The following is a 24,243-nucleotide window of genomic DNA, read 5'->3' as shown; positions in this document are numbered from 1 at the left end:
TAATGTGCCAGCAGCATAAGGAGAACACATGGCGGTACAGTGACAGAGCCTGGAGGTGGCGGAAGCACAAGGCGACCATATAGTGGCTGAATGACACAGCCTGGAGGTGGCAGAAGCATGAGTAGACCATGTAGTGGCTAAATGGCACAGCCTGGATTTGGCGGCAGCAAGAGGAGACCATATAGTGGCTAAATGACACAGCCTGGAGGTGGCGAAATCATGAGTAGACCATATAGGGGCTGAATAGTGCAGCCTGGAGTTGGCGGCAGCAAGAGAAGACCATATAGTGGCTGAATGGCAAAGCCTGTAGTTGGCAGCAGCATGAGCAGACCATATAGTGGCTGGATGGCACAGCCTGGAGTTGGCGGTAGCAAGAGGAAACCATATAGTGGCTGAATGACACAGCCTGGAGTTGGCGACAGCATGAGGTGACCATACAGTGGCTGAATGACACAGCCTGGAGTTGACGGCAACATGAGGAGACCATATAGTGGCCGAATGAGACAGCCTGGAGGTTTCAGCAGCATGAGGAGAACATATGGTGACAGTATGAGACAGCCTGGAGCTGGCATTAACATGAGGAGAACATATGGTGGCAGAATGAGAGCCTGGGGTGGCATAAGCATGAGAAGGACATATGGTGGCAGAATGAGACAGCCTGCAGCTGGCATCAGCATGAGGAGAACACATGGTGGCAGAAGGAGTCAGCCTGGAGCTGACAGCAGCATGAGGAGAACAATTGGTGGCAGAATGAGACAGCCTGGAGCTGGCATCATCATGAGAAGAACATATGGTGGAAAAATGAAACAGCCTGGAGGTGGCATCAGCAACATCAGGAGTACTGAAAGTAACCTGGTGACATAGTGTGGCGGTGGGTGGCAATACCAGTACCTGATGACGAAGGTGGGTGGAGAACTTGGCATTAGATGTGTGGCATCAGGCGGGTGGCAGGATCAGAATAGTACCTAAGGCAGGTAGGCAGAAGAAAACAGTCTGTTTTGTAAAAGTGTTAGTGTTAGTAAATATTGAGGATATGCATTGCGTAAAACGTAACTTTTAATAATATTCTTAGGATAAAATATATGGACTCAAATTCTTTTTTATATCAAACAAAAGGAAATGTGTGCAAAAAACACCATGTGCCACCCACACCACCAAGTATTGATGTGATGCAAAGTCCTCTAAAAGGTGGAAGGGAACAACGTATAGTTCATTGTAACCGGGGGGGGTAAAAACTTCCACTGCAAGGCCCTACTCTCGCATTATTAAATCCACAGGAACCTCTCCCTATTTCCACCTGCAAACACTGCCATTTCCCAGGGTTTTTAGGTGGAAATAGGGAGAGGTTCCTGTGTGGGGCTGCCCTTTTTAAGACGTGTAACACTTTCCTCCAAAAGGTGGAAGGGAACAACGTATTATCCATTGTAGCAGGTGGGAGTAAAAAATTCCCCTGTAAGGCCCTACTCTCGCCCCAATTAATTCCCTTCTTGGCAAGTGTTACTCGCCCTAAAAAGGGCAACCCCACACAGGAACCTCTCCCTATTTCCACCTAAAAACCCTGGGAAATGGCAGTGTTTTGTAGGTGGAAATAGGGAGAGGTTCCTGTGTGGGGCCACCCTTTTTAGGGCGAGTAACACTTGCCAACAAGGGAATTAATAATGCGAGAGTAGGGCCTTACAGGGGAAGTTTTTACCTCCACCGGTTACAATGGACTATACGTTGTTCTCTTCCACCTTTTAGAGGTCTTTGCATCACATCAATACTTGGTGGTGTAGGTGGCATGTGGTGTTTTTGCACACCTTTCCTTTTCTTAGATATATAAAAAATTGGGGTCCATATATTTTTTCCTAAGAAAAGTTAAGTTTTAGGTAATGCATATCCTCAATACTTATTTGTGGTCTGATGCGGAGGAATGTCTGTAACTGGGGAGCTTCACCTTAAATATGTTTTGCATATGGCACCATGGTCAATCTACTCTGATGCATCAGGCATTGGTGGGTGGAAATCCTGGCTAATCCATGCCTGATTAATCTTCAAAAAGGTCAGTCTCTCCACATTTTTCGTGGACAGACAAGTTCTCCTTGGGGTTACTATGGCCCCCGCCGCACTAAACACACGCTCTGATGGCACACTACTGGCCGGGCAGGACAGCTTTTCCAGGGCAAACTCTGCTAGTTGCGGCCACAAATCAAGTTTGGCTGCCCAGAAGTCCAGCGGATCTTCAAGGTGTGTTGGCATGATTAAGTCAAGGTATGCCACCACCTGTTGGTTCAGGTCCTGCTCGAGGTCTACCATCTGCTGATGAGTTGTTTCACTATACGGGTGAAGAAAGCTACTCATCAGCGATTGCCACACCACCCCTTCCCAGCAGCCATGTCAGTAGAAGGTGAGCACAGAGGGCCCCCCGAATCCAACCTGCAAGAGGATGGACGATGGTGCAGATAGGCATCAGCCAACTGACTATATAGGATGTCTCTGTAGTAGATCAGTTTGTCCTCCCTCTCTGTGGGTTTAAAAAAAAAGGCCCCCATTTTGTGCTGGTAGCGAGGGTCAATAAGGTGGAGAGCCAGAAGTCGTCCCGCTGCTGAATGGTGACAATTCGGCGGTCACTACGCAAGCAAATGAGCATGCATTGTGCCATTTGTGCTAGTGACTCGGAGGGACTACCTGCCTCCATCTCCACTGCATACTACCACGGTGTGTCTGGGTCCTCTGTCTCGCCTTCCTCATAATCCTCTAGCTCCTCTGGCAGCTCCTGCTCCTCCTCTCCTGTCAGATGACTAGAAAAACCACCCATTTCGCGAAACCTAAACTGTGCTCAACTGTGCCCCTCCCCCTCCTCCTCATCCTCCTCCAGTTCTGTTCCCACAGGGCTTATGTGGCCGTGAGATGTAGGCGCCATGTCTCCAGTGCCCTGGCCAGCCATTGTTTCCAACATGTGTTGTAGGAAAGGAAGCAGTGGAATTATGTTGTTCTTCCCTTAATCCAGGTGACTGAATAATGTGGCTTCCTCAAAGGGCTTGAGCAAATGGCAGATGTCACGTATGACCTTCCACTGGTTGGCATTGAAGTTACACAGGGGAGTCCCCCTATCCGCTTGGATCATTAAGAAATCTGTGATGGCTTTTCTATATTCATATAGTTGGTCCAACACATGGAGAGTGGAATTCCAACGTGTGGAAACATTGCAAATGAGACTATGTTCTGAGATACCGTTCTGACACTGCAGCTCAAGGAGGGTGTGCTTTGCGGTGTACAAGTGGCTGAAGTGCATGCAAAGTTTCCTTCCCATTGTTAGGATTTCTTGCAGATGGGGGGAGCACTTCAGGAACCGCTTGACAACCAGACTGAACACGTGTTCCATGCAGGGCGCATGTCGCAGGCTTTCTTGTCGCAGCGCAGACAAGATGTTCTTCCCCTTGTCTATCACCATGGTTCCCATTTCCAGTTTTAGTGGAGTAAGCCATGATTCGATTTCTTGATGAATGACTTTTAGCAGTTCCTCCCCTGTGTGACTCCGTTTGCTAAGGCAAACCATGTGAAGAACAGCGTGACACTGCTGTGCCCTGCACACATGGTATGCAGGAGGGGCACTGAGACTTGTCTGTGCAGTGGAGGCTGAGGACACAGTGGAGGATGAGGAGGCGGAGTTGCACACTGTCACAGGACCATCAGCCCTAGAGCATGGAGGCGGAAGCGGAGTGACCTGTCCGAGTTGCCATTGTGGCTGTGCAGGAACCACATTCACCCAGTGGGCCATAAAGGACATGTATTGTCCCTGACCGTAGTTACAGCTCCAGACGTCGGCGCTGCCGTGCACTTTGGTACACACTGACAGGCTCAAGGACTGGCCCACCTTCTGTTCCACAAAATTGTGCAGGGCTGGTACTGCCTTTTTCGCAAAGAAATGATGGCTTTGGACTCTCCACCTCAACTCGGCACAAGCCATCAGTTCTCTGAAAGGTGCAGAGTCCACTACTTGAAAAGGGAGGGACTGCAGCACCAGCAACTTAGAGAGGAGCACATTCAGCTTCTGCGCCGTTGGATGAGTGGGTGCATACTGTTGTCTCTTGGACATGGCTTCGCCGATGGATTGTTGGCGCAATGTCTTGAAGTAGGAGGAGCAGGAGCATCTGGAGCGACAGAAGATGGGTATAACACACAGCTCCCTTGTCTAAGGTGGCGGAGCCTTGGCTGGATGAAACAGGGAGCAGCATGCCACTGGGTGATGCAGCAGGCTGGGCCACCACATCGTAGCCACGGTTCTCCCAGGCTGCTTTATGGTGATTCTGCATATGTTGACGCAGGGCCATGGTGCCAACATTGGGACCCTGGCCACGCTTCCCCTTCTGCCAACACATCTTGCATGTGGCCATGTTAACCTCCTCCTGATGCTTGATGAAAAACTGCCACGAAGCAGGTGGTCTACCCCGGGCACATTTGGCTCCAGACTTTCCACTTCTGCCACTATGCTGACTGCCAGTCATGCTACCCCCTTGCTGGCTCAGCTACTGCCTCATGGTCAACCTGCAACTCTCTTCTCCTGATGATGATGAAGCCCCTTCTGCACCCGGCTTCCAAGTGCAATCGGCTTCATCATCATCCAGTTGTGTCTGCACGTCATTGATGTCCTCCTCAGGTTCCTCAACAATGTCTGCTTCAGGAGCCTGAAACCTGGCAACACCACCTCCCACGCCACTCTTCTCATCACTACTTGCCCGCCTAGTGTAGGAAGCGGTGGATGTCTCCTCCACTTCTTGGCTGGGCAGTAACTGCTGACTTTCCTCTTGTATATTGTCCTCACTAAATAGTGGAGCTGAACCCACAGCATAAGATACTTCTGTGGGGGAGGGAACAGCATAGGACAGAGGCAATGGGAGGAAAGGACTGCTCCCGGGCCATGCCAACTGATGGTTCTGTCTGAAGAACCCACCGACTGTTAACTGGGGGGTTTCAGATGTCACTTGTGATGTCCGTGTTAACCAATCGATGATGGCAGATGGGGTGCTGGTTGAGACAAGACTGCTAGCTGATACCGGGAGCTCAGGCCTCTCCCTGTGACTTCTGCTGCCACTCGCCTCTAGTCTGCTGCGACCTCTGCCTGCACCTGATGAATTTAGACCTCTGCCACTCCTCTGTGCATGTCCTGCCTTACATAATTAGTGCGTATATGAAGGGAGGACAATACCCTCCACTACGCTTGAAACAGTATTTGTCAACAACACAGGCAGGTGTATACTTTTGGCTGGCCTTTCACAGTAACTAGGCCCTTAAGACTTTAACAGGAAAAAAATGGTACACCACTTAGATGTACGTGGTATGCACGATGAGGGGAGTACAATGCGCTCCACTATGCTTAAAACAGTATTTGTCTACAACACTAGCAGGTGTATACTTTTAGCTGGCTTTTCACAGTAACTAGGCCCTTAGGACTTTAACAGGAACAAAATGGTACACCACTTAGATGTACGTACGTGGTATGCACTTATGAGGGGAGTACAATGTGCTTCAGTACACTTAAAACAGTATTTGTCTACAACACCAGCAGGTGTGTACTATTGCCTGGCCTTTCACAGTAACTAGGCCCTTAGGACTTTAACAGGAACAAATGGTACACCACTTAGATCTACGTACGTGGTATGCACTTGTGATGGGAGTACAATTTGCTTCACTACGCTTAAAACAGTATTTGTTTACAACACCAGCAGGTTTATACTTTTGGCTGGCCTTTCACATTAACTAGGCCCTTAGGACTTTAAGAGGAACAAAATGGTACACCACTTAGATGTACGTACGTGGTATGCACTTATTTCTTCCTGACATTCGTAATGAATTTGGATTTGTCAGATTAGATTCGCTCATCCCTAATCACAATAGTGAAGCTTCTCTTGTCAGTATAGTATGGCACATTGATGTTCTCACAGCAAAACAGTTGTTCAAAAAGAATGTGCATAGTATTGCTTATCATTATTGAACCAATATTCTGCAAAGCAAAGTTAAATTTTTTTTCTAAAAAAAACTTTTTGTAGAAAGAAATTGTCTTCTGTGGGTAAGTAAGTGTAATTCAACCGGGACGTTCTGGAGCTGGAAAGGTTGCAGAGACGTGCAATTAAACCAATAAGCAGCATGGAAGATCTTAGCTATGAGGAAAGACTAGAAGAATTACATTTGTTTAGTCTTGAGAAGAGACGTTTAAGGGGGGATATGATCAACGTATATAAGTTTATAAATGGCCCATACAAAAAATAGGGGGAAGAATGGTTCCAGGTTAAATTCCCTCAAAGAACAAGGGGCACTCCCTCCATCTGGAGAAGAAAAGGTTTGGTCTCAAGGGGCGACATGCCTTCTTTACCATAAGAACGGTGAATTTATGGAACAGTCTACCTCAGGAACTGGTCACAGCAGGAACAGTTGAAAGCTTCAAAAAAGGATTAGATACATTCCTAGAAAAATATTACTTTAATGCTTATGTATAAATATAAAATCACATCCCTTCCCCTTCATCCAACCACACCCCTTCCCTTCAATTCCTTGGTTGAACTTGATGGACGTATGTCTCTTTTTAACTGTACTAACTATGTAACAGTAAGGTGTAAGTATGTTACCTCCATATTTTTTCTTTCGACATGACTGCTGTTTGGTGGTTGATATGCAATGAGCATGTCATTTAGATCTTTCCATGTGAAAGATGTTATAGGCTTGGTATGATCACTGAGATGGGTGATAAATCCTTCACGAGGAACGTCTGTAATGTTGAAGACTAGCAGAGGTTTGCTTGTTTCACTGTCCTCTGCATCAAGTGCTGCAGTGGTGAAAGGAGTGAGGATGAACTGGTCCACTTCTAAAATAAACATTGACATGAATGCGGCTTTGGGGATCTGATTAGGTAAAGCATTTCGAATGTGAATGGGAATCCAAGCATGTTCAGACTAAAAAAAAAAGAAATTTAATGAAGTAATGTCATTAATTGCAGAATACAAAAGATCAACATATCTTAAAATGTGCATCATTACATTATCAAAAGTAATAATTGTATAATTCATGTTATTGTAATTAATATTGTTGTTACTCATTTTATTTTTTTCAACCAGTAACAATAAAGTTTCTATATTAAAATCTTTAAAGTGTCACTGTCATTTAAAAAACAATATTATAGCAGAAGGGATGGTTCACTGTACGAAACCCAATTGGTAAGACAGAGCTAGCCAGATAGCGCATATATACTCCCTGTGCAGAAAAAGATAAACTAAAATAAAGTAAAATACTGGTGATTGAGATCTTATTTATATATGCACACTAATAATAGTATAACAGCTATAGTTTAATTAAATATAGGTAAGTTGTAAATTGTAGCCAGTATGTGCATATATTAATAAGCACCCGGAGCACCAGGATTTTACTTAATTTAAAAAAAAACGTTTGACGTGTCACAGAGAGGTCTTAAAAGTTTTGATTGGTTGGGAGAATGAGTGGGGATAAGCGATATTGGGAGAACAAGAGGGAAAAGCATGCAGCAGTGCACATTGCTCCTGAGTGCTCAGCGATCTTTGTCTAGACGCTCCATTATACGTTTATGTTGCAGTGAGACGAACATTGCAAAGAGACGGGGAGTAATGCACACTGCCGCGCACTTATCTTTGCTCATTCTCTTAACTGGTTGAGGTCTCAGAACTCAGACCCTAACCGATCAAAACTTTTGACATGTAACAGGGCCATGTCAAAAGTTTTAATCAGTCGGCAGCTTGCAGTGATTGTTGCAGCAGGCTACTTCATGCTTTTCCCTGTTACTTCTCAAGATCGGTGGACATGTCTCTGTGACAGATATAATGGAAACTTAGGAAATATAATTCCAAAATAAAACTTATGCTATTTTTCTCAATTCATGTCATGTGATTTGACTTCAGTGGAGGAACAATGCATTAATATTCCTGGAATATACAATAATTTTGAGTTGTTGATGCCCATGTAGGTTGTAAAGTAAATTTTTTGTCCTGTTTTTACCCTTATCTTAGAACAGATGTAAAACCTAACTTAGAATCGTACTGTACATGTTCTAGAAAATGATTTAGTGATTATTAATCAATGGTTTTAAATGAAGGATTTTGATTCCTGTATTACACTGAAAAATGTTATGCAATCCAAATAGCTGAGGATATTCCCCATTACTTTTTGAGTACACATATTTACTTTGTACTAAAGCAAACATTTAACAAAGCACCATCTGGATAAATAACGTCAGTGACAGATGTACAGTTGTGCACAGCAAAGTAAGAAAACAAACAAAAGAATCATGGCCTGTATTTCAGTTACAATGACAGATATATTCTTTAAATGAGATGAGCGAGGCGAGCCCAATGAACCTTGTCGCACTCAGAACTTTAGGGAACATTACAAGGATCAGTTCACGCAAGCCTGGAAACAGTGGTAATAATGGCAGAAGAGAACGGGAACACATGGTGTTTTGGTGCCTAATTGAAAAAAGGAAGTACTGGGAACACATAGATGATGTAGAGGTAGCCCAGCATACCTTGCAGCTAGATCAGCAAGATCATTTGACCCCTGGTTATCCAATCATTGCTTTGCGTTATGTGTCATACAGCTTCCAGGCTAATGAGGAAATAGCATAGGGGTGGTTTAAGAGGCTAATAAAGCGCTATACACTGTATTGTGGTTGCCATTTTGGAGAGATAAACCTGAGAGAAAAAGAGAGCAAGAACTACTGATCCCAGACAGCAGATTTTCAAAGCAAGCTGAGAAAGCATTTATCAGTGGGCTGACCTCAGACAGTGACCTACTGTCATTTGCAGTGCTGTGATCAGTTGGTGCACTGCATATTCCAGCCAGCAGTGAACAAGCCCATAAAAGCTATCACAATACAAGCAGAGCAAAGCATTGATCAGTGGTCTGTAGTGTACTACAAAAATAATTAAGAGTGAACGCAGCATAGCGATCTAAGGACAAGTTACATGTAACTTTTGGGTTTACTTGAACATATAGTATTTCTACCTGGGTTTAGTAGTTACTCATTTAAAACCATTGAGAGGGAATGTGACATAGCCATCTAAGAACAAGTTAGGTGTATTTGTAGGTTTAATCATACATACCAATTCTAGCTGGGTTTACATTACTATGCATTTAAAAGCATTGAGACTGAACGCAGGATAACCATCTAATTTATGTGTATTTTTAGGGTTTAAAGATGTAGCATTTCTACCTTGGTTTAACAAATATGCATTTAAAAGCATTGAGTGAATGTGGCATAGCCATCTAATTACTAGTTTGCACACAATTCTCTACAGAAAGTGAGAACTTCCTGGACACTATTATAGCAATATACAAGGACACACTACATACATCTGTATACAGAAAACCCACAGATTGATCCAGCTATCTACACAAATCAGGTTTCCATCCTTGACACACTAAGAAAGGCATTATATACAGCCAAGCTACCAGGTATATCTGCTTCAACACTGATGACAATGATATGCATCTACACACACTATCTGAAAAAATCAAACAAAAGGGGCAGTAATAACCACGTCAGCAAGCAAAAGTTCTCACTGTCTTTCATTGTGGGGTTTCAGAGGATAGTACGTCCCTTTTGGACTGATTTACCTGTTCAAGGTCTTCTAAAAAGAAGGATAAAGAGTCTGACGATATAAGGTATAAGGTTGAGCCAGGTGGAGAAGGGGAACAGTCAGGGGTTGGTGTACCTGTCCGATTTTCTTCCACATGGGAATTTTTTCTACCTTCCCAGATGAAGAAAATGTGGCACTGTTATCCCCTCAGTTATATATGTTCATTACATTGTACAATTATTTTCTCATTTCTCTGTGTTTTTAATGGTTTTAAATGTATTTGCATATATGTCAATAAACTTTGACTTCATTTGATTCATTTACGCTTGTTCTTGCTGTATGACGTACTGTGCCATCTCTGCAAACATAAAGTATGCCTTGGTCAGGGTACGAGTACAGAAACTACATTTCTGCATAGGCACCTTGATTGGCATCACAAGGAACAGTCAAGATGCCCTGCAATGTGAGGAAAACCTTTCCCCCGCTGTTTCTGCTCATCCAGATCCCTCTTAGCTGTCTAGCAACAAGGCCTTGTCCACAGATCATCAGCTCCGATCATCCTAAGGGATAGGAGCGAGGTAGCAGTGGTGCCACCCCCTCCTATCCCCTGTCATTAGTCAGCAATGACTACTGACCAATGGCGGTTGAAGACGGGGGGTTGCCATGGAAACCCCCCGCTCTGCCCACGCCTGGATGTCGGGCAGAACGGAGGGAGAAGTTGTGTGAGAAGATGCGGTGGGGACCGGCGATCGGTGGCATCAGTGGAGATCGGCGGCGCATGTAGGGAGGCGACGGCGTGGAGCATCAAGGAAGTTGGCAATAAAGCGATCTTTACTGCTGCCTTCCTAGTGGTTGCCAAACTGCAACTCCCAGCATACTGGGAGTTGTAGTTTTGCAACATCTGGAGGGTCACAGTTTGGAGACCACTAATACAGTGGTGCCCAAACAGTAGCCCTCCAGATGTTGCAAAACTACAACTCTCAGCATGCCTAGACTGCCCAGGCATGCTGGGAGTTGTAGTTCTGTAACATCTGTCCCTTCAGATTTTGCAATTTTCATGAAAATTTTGAAAATTGTTGCTCTACTTTTAAGCCCTCTAATGTTTTCAAAAAGTGAAAATATGTCCAACATGAAGTAGACATATTGTATTTGTGAATCAATATAGCATTTATTTGGAATATCCATTTTCTTTACAAGCAGGGAGTTTCAAAGTTAGAAAAATGCAACATTTTCAAATTTTTCATGAAATTTGGGGATTTTTCACCAAGAAAGGATGCAAGTGACGACGAAAATTTACCAATAAAGTAGAATATGTCACAAAAAGACAATCTCAGAATCAGAATAATCGGTAAAGCATCTTAGAGTTATTGATGCATAAAGTGACAGTGGTCAGAATTGCAAAAAAAGGGCTCAGTCCTTAAGGTGAAAATGAGCTACATCCTTAAGGGGTTAATTTGCACCTAGAGAGGTTGTTGGTGGTGTAGGTGCTCCCATATCATCTTGTTGACTCCACAGCATTTAGACTAATGCTAGTCACCATTATTTTGCCTAAAAAAACTGTCCCCGATTTGCACAATCATGTGGCGGAGAGGGTAAGCCACTCCATGCAGTTGTCCGTGTGCAGCAGAGTGCATGCCACAGTAGATTCATGGAGTATTACCTATGGCCAGGGCCAATACATGTTTTTTACGGGCCACTTGGTTAATAACCTGCAGAGCTAGGCTTTACCACTACAAGGCCAGAAAATAGTAGTGGCACCTTCATGGTTGCGTTGATCAAGTTTAACTTCTGACACCTGCCCCCTCCTCATCCAGGTCCTCTTCCCCAGACATCTTGCGTTCCCCCACAGGGAAGAGCATAGCTTACCCTATTCCTATCTCCTCCTTTTATAAGTGCAAAGTCAAGCACTGCCATGCTGTATTACATCTGATAAGTCTGGGGGAGAAAATCCCACAGGATTTCTGCCCTGTCTGCAACAGGAAGTTCCAAACTGGCTCTCTATGTACCTTGAGTAATTGTGGCAGTCTTATTGATGTGCTGGCTATGTGCAGGAAAGTTTGCTTTCGATTTAGCCATTCATACACTTACATATGCCCATATGCTGCTAATATTTATTCTGGAGCAAAGAATTATGATGATGATTGAGCAATGCAGGATGGAGGAAGATTCACATCTGGCTGGCAGCAGTATGGATGTTCTTCTTGTGGAGGAGTTGGATGAGGAGGATGAGAAAGTGGGATCTGAAAAGGATTTGGAGATTAAATCTGTTGAAGGGATAGGGGTCTAGCAACCTACACAAGGTGACAGTGATGATAATGTCAACAAGGACCATGATGACCAACTGTGTCCTCAGAAAAGCAGCCAATGATATTGTGTGCATGAAGAAAAAAGTACTGGTACACTTGTAGACCCTCGGTACAATGCCACCTTCCACGGAAAAGCTACTCAGCCAGCTTTCCACGGCTGTCCAGCACCATACACCTTCTAAACAAGGGTCTACTCTCTGCTCCATACTGAATCAACATTCCATGCCCTTGGAGTACATGATGACAAAGTTTTTACATCCAGTATTCCACCTTGATCCACCACCTGGACAACAAGGTTAATGCATACCTAAGCTGTGCCTTTTCTCTAACAGACACCATGATCCTAAAGATTACTGACTTCTGGTCACCATATTAAACCATTGTCAAGAACTTGCTCAGTTTGCCATGAGTGTTCTGTCTTGTCCACCCTCCAGTGTACCTGGATACATTCCTAGATGACCCTACTGCAAGATGCATATTCTACTGTAGAAACAACACCATATATGAATGATCAATGCATCCTCTGTGTGAGCTCCTTCCTGAAATCTATTCAGTACTGTAAAAGCCTGGAAGCTCAACTTCATGTTGACCCGGAGTTCCTTTCAGATTAGTTTGATCTGTTAGAAAACCTCCTGTGTAATTTAAAGTGTATTACTAGAAGAAGAGATAGCATATGATAATGTCATGTCCAGGTTTGTGGTGCACCCAAAGGTTTACGGGCACCCAAATATTGTGTGAAGAAAAGTACCTTGTAAACAGCTTTGCTACGGGTGTCAGTGAGGTCCAGTCTGATACTGATGTAGTCAGTATTTGGAGATGGAGGATCTAAATGCTGATACCTCATCCCCATAAGAAGAAACTCCTCACAGCTGTTTTTTATGGTAGTTTGTAACTTTTTTAGCCCGGGAATACAGCCTCCACTTTTGCATAGTGGACTTAGCTTATGGCCTGGAAAAGAAAAAAAATTATATTTGTTTAATATATTGAGTCAAACATTTTACCACTAGTGTTAGGTTTGCATTATTATCAATCAGTTACCCCTAAGGAAGCCAAGCCCTGTGGTGGAACGCATATAAACCACTGCTAACCTTTTCCCTATGATCCCTAGGACTATTCTTAAAGGTTTAAAGCTTTTTTTTTTTTTCTCATAAACCAAAAAAAGCACTCAAAAAGTAAAAAAAAAAAAAAAAACAACCCCAAAAAAACACAACCAGTAAGATGCAACAAGTCCACTGGAACAGGTTTTGCTCCACTAGACCATACAAAGTGAGATGTCAGTATCAGGGCAAAATTATACATCAGATCACACAAATGTTAAAAAACTGTTTGAAGGTTTTCTAAGAGATGCTATTTTGGAGTATCTGAATGAAAATAAATGTATGACTCCATATCTGTGTGGCTTTATGAGGGATCGGGTTGTCAAGCTAACCTGATCAGCTTTTATGAGGAGTTGAGCTCAAGACTGGACCAGGATGAATCACTGGATGTTGTATATCTGGATTTCTCCAAAGCATTTGATACGGTGCCACATAAAAGGTTGGTACATAAATTGAGAATTCTTGGACTAGGGGAGAATGTGTGTAAGTGGGTGAGTAACTGGCTCAGTGATAGGAAGCAGAGGTAGTTTTTAATGGTACAACCTGTGAGTGGGTGACTGTTACTAGTGGGGTACCACATGGGTCAGTTTTGGGTCCTATTCTTTTAAATCTATTTGTTAATGATCTTGTAGAGGGATTGTATAGTAAAGTATCAATCTTCACAGATGATACCAAGCTCTGTAAAGTGGTTAACACAATAGAGGACAGTGCACTGTTACAAATGGATCTGGATAGGTTGGAGGTTTGGGCTGAGAAGTGGCAGATGAGGTTCATCAATGATAAATGTAAGGTAATGTACATGAGGAGGAAAAATCCAGGCTGGGATTATGTATTAACTAAAATGGAAAAGGACTTATTTTTAGTTAACAGTGAATTTACCTGTAGAAACCAGTGTCTGGCATTAAAACATCAAAACAAGGAAATAATTCTACCACTGTATAAATCAGACCACACATGAAATAATGTGTACAGTATTGGGCACCAGTGTACAAGAAAGATATAGTGAACCTGGAGAGGGTTTAAGGATGGGCAACCAGAGTGGGAGGACAACAGTATCCAGAAAGACAGACAGATCAGAATTAGGGTCATTTAGTTTAGAAAAAAGAAGGCTTAGGGGCGACCTAACAACTATGTATAAGTACATCAGGGGGCAGTACAGAGATCTTTCCCATGATCTATTTACACCCAGAACTGTATATATAACAAGGGGGCATCCTCTACATCTGAAGGAAAGAAGGTTTCTACACCAGCACAGACGAGGGTTCTTTACTGTAAGAGAAGTGAGACTATGGAACTCTCTTTCAGAGGAGGTGGCCATGATGAACACAATAAAAGAGTTCAAAAGAGGCCTGGATGTGTTTCTGGAGAGTAATAACATTACAGGTTATGGAGAATGGAATTATAGGGACAGAATGTTGATCCAGGGATTTATTCTGATTGCCATATTTAGAGTCAGGAAGATTTTTTTTTCCCTAGTATGGGACAATTGTCATGAGCCTTGTAAGTTTTTTTTGCCTACTTCTGGATCAACACAAGAGGGACAAAATATGGTTATAGGTTGAATTTGATGGACTCTGGACTATGTAACTATGTCTATGTAACTATGTGCTATCTAGTAAATCACTCCCAAATTACTCCCGATGTGTTTCTGCCTGGGCAAGCCCAGGAATATTTAGCACTCACTTCACATCAATCCCACTATTCTCATACTGCTGAGTACTAATAGCAAAAATACAAAATTAGTGACCTATAACCCAAATGTCTGGTAGATATAAAGATACATTCTACCAAGTAGAACCTCTAAGCTGCAGGGGTTCTGTAAACAAGTGCTATACATTGAAGCGTACCTGTCAGATCCCCCCCCAACCCCAAAAAAAAAAAAAATGTTACTCAGTGCCTAATCCTGATCATGTACATATAATCACCGTCTTTACAATGGATATTTCACTAAAAATAAATTTCAGCAGCTCAATGTCTTTTCCATCTTCCCAAAGGGAGGGGGCGTGTCCCTCTCTTGCCTGCACTGTTATGACTCCTCCCCCTCCATTCACTCTGCTGACTCGCTGTTAATGGGAGCCTTGCAGCCCTGCTCTGTAACCTTTTCCTCTTTGGTTTTATGCTGTACACACACTGATTACTGGAGATTGCCTGTACTCTACCAAAGACAATATAGTGAGAGCATATCTTACATCTTCCTAAATTAGTGCAAAGGTTTAGTGCTAAAAGTACAGTGGTTATCTATGTCATTCATGTGTATAATTATTTGCCAGTCCTGTAATGCTGGGAATTGTATTTTTGGAATAGTTGGAGGTGCAGTGTTTGGATAACTCTCAGTGTTGCCTTCAGCTGTGTAGAAACAGCTTTTGTAAAACTACAACTCCCAGCATGCCCAAACATCCTTTGACTGTCCAGGCATGCTTGGAGTTGTAGTTTTGCAACAGCTAGATGCACATGTTTGGTAAAACTCTGTGTTACATCAATGTTGCTGCAGGCTGTGTTCCTCTTGCAGCCTTGTCAATCAGCCATCTCGTGTCACGCTGATGCTGCTGTTGGACTCATCCGTGTCCCAGGAGGTATGGGGACACCTAGTGGTGGAATTTTCATAGGCAGTTTTCTTTAATAAAATGTGCAAACATTTTTAAGAAGTATATTAGAAAAACTAATGTTTTGCCAAGATGTACAACATATAAAAAGCTTTTATATGATGTACATCATTATATGACAGCCATGAGAAGTGCATGAAGGAGACTGCAAGCATCAAGGAATGATGGTTCATGGCTATTTAAAGGATTACAATCTCTAAAGTCTGTTGCAAGATTACACAGACAGTAGTGCTGACCTGCAGTGGCATGTGTATTGGCTACTGTGCTCTGGGTCCTGTGCTTGAGGAAGGTGCTAGGGAACCGACACGGGAAGCATAGTGGTATGTGGAAGGGAGTGAGGAGAACAGGTCCTCAGAAAGCTATTCTGGTACCAAATTTAAAATCAAAGTGATTTAGAAAATTGTTGTGCACAGTACTGTACTATAGTCATTTTTCATAAAATATCTAGAGGTACACTTTAAGTCACACTTACTGGATCCACTGAAAAAGCTGTGTGGATGGTCCCCACGTGGCTGTTCTTTTGCAGGATCTCCTGTGACAAGTTGACCATGAGCTGGCAAATGAGATTCCAAAGAAGCCACCCGCACAGTGCACTCCAGATTCATTCTTTTTTCATAGTCAAAGTTCAGCGTGTTCTTGTCAATGATATTTGATAGCCCATAGAATTCTGTGACTTCCAGTGTCTTAGGTCCTAGCTTTATTATATTACAATCTGGTTCCACTAACTTCACCCTCAGTATGAAGTTCTCTGTGAATGTCTGAGTTTCTGTAAACCTGTGTACATAGAAATGGCATTTGTATTAGTTATATTGTTTAAGTTTAGACTCAAACTTTTGGGATGATGGCGAAGTACATTCAGGGCCTCTGTTGTAAACATTATCAGATTTTATGGTAGGAATAGCGCTTGTAACCATTGTAGTCCAACACAGTATTGTTTTTCATATGTCTACAAAGCAAAGGATCAAACAGGTTATATGTACACAATTTGCAAATTTTTTTACTTAAAGAAGATATCCCATGCAGCAAAGAAAAAAAAAAATACCTAGCCATTCCATAGTATATTCACCTACCACCTCTCTGACATGTTTGTGATTTTTTTCCGCCCCCCATTCACCGGCTATTCAGCTCATAAATTCCAGTTACTTCCTGGTTATGGTGGCTATGCCTGTGATCTCAAAGACTACATTTCCCTGCATGCACTGCTCACATTTCCTGCTCTCAGCTGCCTGAGCAGAGAGCTTGTTACCACCCCTAACTTATGTTAGTCACTCCCACATAACACTGAGCTCCAATCATAGCCCTATACAGCAGGGTGGCCACGAGGAAACAAAATGTAATCTCAGTGCTCAGAAAGAGGGGCCCTGGAGTTGAAGCTGCAGTTTTACACTGTAAAATCACTCACTCCCCCTCCTGCTTTACAGTGGCACAATCACCTCCCCCCCTTCTCTGCCCTGCACTCCTCTCTCCCCAGTGATCAGTGTGACAGGTCTACTCTCCCTCCCCTCCATTCTCAGTGTGACCGGTCTACGCTGGCAGCTACCTCCCCTCCCCCCTCCGTTCTCAGTGTAAAAACATTAGCAAGGAGAGGGGAGAGAATCAGCCTGTTTGCTGACTCTGCTATGATCTGAATCAGCCGGCATATAGGCAGTGCTGCTCAGCCAATCACTGCAGAACAGAGGGAGGACAGTGTGAATATTCATCAGATGGGAGGGGCTAAGGCCGAGCACAGGGAGCTCTCTGCAGCACAGGGGTTTTCTGGGTAATTGTCACGTCACGGCCCCGGGATGCTGCTGATAACAGCCTGAATAGGGGGTCGAAAGTCATGAAAACCTGGAACAGCTGAATTTCCTGTCAGACAGAAGAATGCAGAAAAAGCTTGCTTCTAAGCAGCACTGGTAATGGAAGTGATTTACAAACCTATATAACTTTACCTTCTGCACTAAAAGCTGAACAATTTTTTACTGTGAGACTTGTCCTTTAAGAATCATTTTGTTTGGTAGGCCAACGGTAATTTAGTCCAATGCTACATATATTTGTTAGGGATTTTAAACAGAATATGACTTTACACAATATTAACATTTCTAATAGTTCATTAGAAGTAAAACTGACCTGTACAGCCGTAGCATGACTTCATCTTCATCTAAAATGGGGCAGCCATAGTGAATGTATTTTACTTCATTATTCAACAAGTGACAGTCAAATACCTGCATAAATGATATTGTGCATGCAGAATTATTAGGGACTAATAGCAAACAACACTAAACTATAAGTACAAGACTTATACAAGGTAATATAAATGCAGCTAATATATGTCTGTATTATAATAAAGTAGTGATTCCACTGAGGAACCCTAATATGAGTCCCTTCATACATCTGTAGAAAGGAAAAAGCCGGCACTGCTGCACTCACGTAAGATTGGAGCTTACAGGTTCACCACTCCGAGCGGGTCCTGTGCTGCCTCTCTCCCGGTGCTCAGTCCGCTATCAGCACAAGCGTCAGGTACAGGTAAATGAAGAGTTCGCAGACGGCACTCATGGTACAGCAGGAAGTTTTATTCGGGAATGCTGGTACAAGCAACAGAAACGCCAGGTAAGTCGACCGGTTTCGTGCTACACAGAGCACTTACACGTGACCTCTCAGGTCACGTGTAAGCGCTCTGTGTAGCGCGAAACCGGTAAACGGGACCAGGGCATACAGGTATGCCCTGAGTCCTTAAGGATCGGGGATGCAGGGTGTATGCATACACCCTGCTTCCCCAAGAGGTTAAAAATGCCCTATTTTTACCACCTCTAACTTTCTAATTTTTCTGTATATGGGGATGTGTGAGGGCTCATTTTTTGCATCATGATCCTTAGTACCACATTTGTGACTTTTTGATTGCTTTTTTTTTATAATTTTTTTTTGCAATGTGATGTGACCAAAAAGCAATAATGTTGGACTTTATTTTTCACATTTACGCCATTCACCTTAGGGGATCATTAACATTATATTTTTATAGTTATGCACGTAACGATACCAAATATGGGGAAAAGGGGTGATTTAAATCTTTATTTGGGAAGGGGCTTTTTTCACTTTTTTTACATTTATTTTACACTTTTTTAGTCCCATAGGGGACTAGTTATCGCAATCATCAGATTGCTATTACTGTTCAGTGCTATGCATAGGCACAGCACTGATCAGTATTATCGACAATCTTCTGCTCTGGTCTGCTGGAAAGACTGCTGGAAAGACTTCAAGAGATGAATGGAGGCAGGTGAGGGGACCTTCGTCCGACATCTTGGCTGATCTGTCGCGGGCGATCAGATCAGCCATTTTAAGTGCCACAGATACTGTGATCTGTATTGATCACGGCATCTGAGGGGTTAATGGCGGACATCAGCACGATCGCTGACAGCTGCCAGGACCCGCCGTGCATGAAGAGAGCGCAGCTCCTGCACTTGCTTAATAGCCGCACCATAAATGTATGGTGCTGTGTGCGAAGTAGTTCACTGCAGTGCCGTACATTTACGAAGTGTGTCATTAAGGGGTTAATAATGCTGCTTAAAAAAAACCTCTCAAACACAGATTTAATAATACTATAGATGCACCGAAATTTCATCTACCGAATATTATCAGCCAAAAATTAGAAAAAAGGAAAGAGGACACCTGTGATCAGAGAAAACATCTCCTGTGAGTCACTAGATGTAACTGTAATCACTTGTGATATTCAAATCCTGTGTCCAGCTGGTATCTACCTCTATATGGGCACTGTATGAGGAAATATTGCACTGTGTACAGTGGTTTTATTCAGTAACAGTATGGTGCATAATCATTCACTGTGTGATGTATAGTGCATTCCTGGTGGTATAATTTGTTCCATGTATGCTGGTATTATTGGTAATATTGGTTAGTAACAGGATTTAATCAGTAACAGTCAGGATTTGATCAGTAACAGTATGATGATAGTATGTTTAGTGATTTCCTCCTTGTATAGTGTAATTGTTGGTAATATTGGTCTAAATATGTAGGATATTTCCTCCTTATATACTGGTATTGTTGGTAATATTGGTCTAAGTATACAGGATTTGGTCAGTATCAGTATAGTGGTAATATGTTTGGTGATAATATTTTCTCCTTAATTATTGGTATTATTGGTAATATTGCTCTCAGTATACATGATTTGGTCTGTAAGAGTATGATGGTAATATATATATGGATAATATTCCTCCTTGTACATTGGATATACAGTGGGTCCTCAACTTACAATAGAGCATAAAAAAGAACAAAAAACAGAGAAGAGGCCGGCGCCTAGTGTAATCCTGAGGGTGAGAGGTATATCCCCCTCCAGAGATTAGTCTCTCACCTTATGAGATACTTGGGTTCATGCATATCTCTCATGAGCAGGGGTATAGTGAAGATCTCCGGTTGCAGGCCAGCAGTCAAATAGACAGAATCCTGTAGGTTGGAGCCCTAACAAAATGATGCCGAATAAAGGGAACAAAAGGTGACTGCTATATCAGCAGTAGTAATATATTAAATTGTCTATTTATAGGGATGCAGCAAAAAAAAAAAAAAATGAACAGATAAGAAGGCAAGACGCGTTTCGGGGGTGAAATCACCCTTTGTCACTTGCAAGAATAAAAGCATACTCCTGCAATTGACAGAGGGGGAGTTAACCCCCGAAACGTGTCTTGCCTGTCACGATGCCGGCTGGCAGGTAGTGGATCCTCTGTGCCGGAGAGGGATTGGCGTGGACCGTGCTAGTGGATCGGTTCTAAGTCACTACTGGTTTTCACCAGAGCCCGCCGCAAAGCGGGATGGTCTTGCTGCGGCGGTAGTGACCAGGTCGTATCCACTAGCAACGGCTCACCTCTCTGGCTGCTGAAGATAGGCGCGGTACAAGGGAGTAGACAGAAGCAAGGTCGGACGTAGCAGAAGGTCGGGGCAGGCAGCAAGGATCGTAGTCAGGGGCAACGGCAGGAGGTCTGGAACACAGGCTAGGAACACACAAGGAAACGCTTTCACTGGCACGATGGCAACAAGATCCGGCAAGGAAGTGCAGGGGAAGTGAGGTGATATAGGGAAGTGCACAGGTGATCAGACTAATTGGAACCACTGCGCCAATCAGCGGCGCAGTGGCCCTTTAAATCGCAAAGACCCAGCGCGCGCGCGCCCTAAGGAGCGGGGCCGCGCGCGCCGGGACAGGACCGACGGAGAGCGAGTCAGGTACGGGAGCCGGGGTGCGCATCGCGAGCGGGCGCTACCCGCATCGCGAATCGCATCCCGGCTGGAGGCGGTATCGCAGCGCCCCGGGTCAGTGGATCTGACCGGAGCGCTGCAGTGAGGAGAGTGTAGCGAGCGCTCCGGGGAGGAGCGGGGACCCGGAGCGCTCGGCGTAACAGTACCCCCCCCCCTTGGGTCTCCCCCTCTTCTTAGAGCCTGAGAACCTGAGGAGCAGACTTTTGTCTAGGATATTGTCCTCAGGTTCCCAGGATCTCTCTTCTGGACCACAACCCTCCCAATCCACTAAAAAAAAGGTTTTCCCTCTGACCTTTTTGGATGCCAGAATCTCTTTGACGGAGAAGATGTCCGAGGAGCCGGAAACAGGAGTGGGAGGAACAGATTTGGGAGAGAAACGGTTGATAATAAGTGGTTTAAGAAGAGAAACGTGAAAGGCATTAGGAATACGAAGAGAAGGAGGAAGAAGAAGTTTGTAAGAGACAGGATTAATCTGGCACAAAATTTTGAAAGGACCAAGATAGCGTGGTCCCAACTTGTAGCTAGGGACACGGAAGCGGACATATTTAGCGGAGAGCCATACCTTGTCTCCAGGGGAAAAAATGGGAGGAGCTCTTCTTTTCTTATCCGCGAACTTCTTCATGCGTGATGAAGCCTGTAAGAGAGAATTTTGGGTCTCTCTCCATATGATGGAAAGGTCACGAGAAATTTCATCCACAGCGGGCAGACCAGAGGGCAAGGGGGTAGGGAGGGGGGGAAGAGGGTGACGGCCGTACACCACGAAAAATGGGGATTTGGAGGAAGATTCAGAGACTCTGAAGTTATACGAGAATTCGGCCCATGGAAGAAGATCTGCCCAGTCATCCTGGCGGGAGGAAACAAAATGTCGTAAATAATCACCCAAGACCTGGTTAATTCTTTCTACTTGTCCATTGGATTGAGGATGATATGCAGAAGAAAAATTTAATTTAATCTTGAGTTGTTTACAGAGAGCCCTCCAGAATTTAGACACGAATTGGACGCCTCTATCCGAGACGATCTGCGTAGGCAACCCGTGAAGACGAAAAATGTGTACAAAAAATTGTTTAGCCAACTGAGGCGCTGAAGGAAGACCAGGAAGAGGGATGAAATGTGCCATTTTGGAGAATCGATCAACGACCACCCAAATAACAGTGTTGCCACGGGAAGGGGGTAAATCAGTAATAAAATCCATACCAATCAGAGACCAAGGCTGTTCGGGGACAGGCAGAGGATGAAGAAAACCAGCGGGCTTCTGGCGAGGAGTCTTATCCCGGGCACAGATAGTGCAGGCTCGCACAAAGTCCACAACATCCGTCTCCAGAGTCGGCCACCAATAGAAGCGAGAGATGAGTTGCACAGATTTCTTGATGCCCGCATGACCTGCGAGATGGGAGGAGTGACCCCATTTGAGGATTCCGAGGCGTTGGCGTGGAGAAACGAAGGTCTTTCCTGGAGGAGTTTGCCTGATGGAGGCTGGAGAAGTGGAAATCAGGCAGTCAGGAGGAATGATGTGTTGCGGAGAGAGTTCAACTTCAGAAGCATCCGAGGAACGAGAGAGAGCATCGGCCCTAATGTTCTTATCGGCAGGCCGAAAGTGAATTTCAAAATTAAATCGGGCAAAGAACAGAGACCACCTGGCCTGGCGAGGATTCAGCCGTTGGGCAGACTGGAGGTAGGAGAGGTTCTTGTGATCGGTGTAAATAATAACTGGAAATCTTGATCCCTCCAGCAGATGCCTCCATTCCTCAAGTGCTAATTTAATGGCTAGAAGCTCTCGATCCCCGATGGAGTAGTTCCTCTCCGCCGGAGAGAAGGTCCTAGAAAAAAAAACACAAGTAACAGCATGCCCGGAAGAATTTTTTTGTAGAAGGACAGCTCCAGCTCCCACTGAGGAGGCATCAACCTCCAATAGGAAGGGTTTGGATGGGTCAGGTCTGGAGAGCACGGGAGCCGAAGAAAAGGCAGACTTGAGCCGTTTAAAAGCGTCTTCCGCTTGAGGAGGCCAAGACTTGGGATCGGCATTTTTTTTGGTTAAAGCCACGATAGGAGCCACAACGGTAGAAAAATGTGGAATAAATTGCCTGTAATAATTGGCGAACCCCAAAAAGCGTTGGATAGCACGGAGTCCGGAGGGGCGTGGCCAATCTAAGACGGCAGAGAGTTTGTCTGGATCCATTTGTAGTCCCTGGCCAGAGACCAAGTATCCTAGGAAAGGAAGAGATTGGCATTCAAACAGACATTTCTCTATTTTGGCATAGAGTTGATTGTCACGAAGTCTCTGAAGAACCATACGGACATGCTGGCGGTGTTCTTCTAGATTGGCAGAAAAAATCAGGATATCGTCCAGATATACAACAACACAGGAGTATAAAAGATCACGAAAAATTTCATTAACAAAGTCTTGGAAGACGGCAGGGGCGTTGCACAGGCCAAAGGGCATGACCAGATACTCAAAGTGTCCATCTCTGGTGTTAAATGCCGTTTTCCATTCATCCCCCTCTCTGATGCGGATGAGATTATAAGCACCTCTTAAGTCCAGTTTGGTAAAGATGTGGGCACCTTGGAGGCGATCAAAGAGTTCAGAGATGAGGGGTAGGGGGTAGCGGTTCTTAACCGTGATTTTATTAAGACCGCGGTAGTCAATGCAAGGACGTAGGGAGCCATCTTTTTTGGACACAAAGAAAAATCCGGCTCCGGCAGGAGAGGAGGATTTACGGATAAAGCCTTTTTTTAAATTTTCCTGGACGTATTCAGACATGGCAAGAGTCTCTGGGGCGGACAGAGGATAAATTCTGCCCCGGGGTGGAGTAGTGCCCGGGAGGAGGTCGATAGGACAATCATAAGGCCTGTGAGGAGGTAGAGTCTCAGCTTGTTTTTTGCAAAAAACATCCGCAAAGTCCATATAGGCCTTAGGGAGACCGGTTACAGGAGGAACCACAGAGTCACGGCAAGGGTTACTGGGAACCGGTTTTAGGCAGTCCTTGGAACAAGAGGGCCCCCAACTCTTGATCTCCCCAGTGGACCAATCCAGGGTTGGGGAATGAAGTTGAAGCCAGGGAAGTCCAAGGAGAATTTCAGAAGTGCAATTGGGGAGGACCAAAAGTTCAATCCTCTCGTGATGAGATCCGATGCACATTAGAAGGGGCTCCGTGCGGAAACGTATGGTACAGTCCAATCTTTCATTGTTTACACAATTGATGTAGAGGGGTCTGGCGAGACTGGTCACTGGGATGTTGAACCTGTTGACGAGAGAGGCCAAAATAAAATTTCCTGCAGATCCGGAGTCCAAGAAGGCCATAGTAGAGAAGGAGAAGGCAGAGGCAGATATCCGCACAGGCACAGTAAGACGTGGAGAAGCAGAGTAGACATCAAGGACTGTCTCACCTTTGTGCGGAGTCAGCGTACGTCTTTCCAGGCG

The 24,243-nt window shown here is 44.3% G+C and overlaps 1 protein-coding gene across 1 annotated transcript in view; it reads right to left on the bottom strand.

The window, feature by feature from the left end:
* Positions 1-24,243, bottom strand: part of FREM1 (FRAS1 related extracellular matrix 1) — a 264,848-nt gene that overhangs the window by 171,917 nt on the left and 68,688 nt on the right. The window contains exons 4-7 of the mRNA XM_056521167.1: positions 17,697-17,791; positions 16,060-16,361; positions 12,636-12,835; positions 6,606-6,929 (exon numbers count right to left, since the gene is read on the bottom strand). Of these exons, the coding sequence (XP_056377142.1) occupies positions 6,606-6,929; positions 12,636-12,835; positions 16,060-16,361; positions 17,697-17,791 (921 nt within the window). The remainder of the gene's footprint in view (positions 1-6,605; positions 6,930-12,635; positions 12,836-16,059; positions 16,362-17,696; positions 17,792-24,243) is intronic.

The sequence above is a fragment of the Hyla sarda genome, chromosome 1 (genome assembly GCF_029499605.1).
Source record: "Hyla sarda isolate aHylSar1 chromosome 1, aHylSar1.hap1, whole genome shotgun sequence".
In the NCBI taxonomy this organism is placed as follows: Eukaryota; Metazoa; Chordata; class Amphibia; order Anura; family Hylidae; genus Hyla; species Hyla sarda.
Note: the sequence above shows the minus strand (reverse complement) of the source record. Positions and strands in the feature narration are given on the sequence as shown.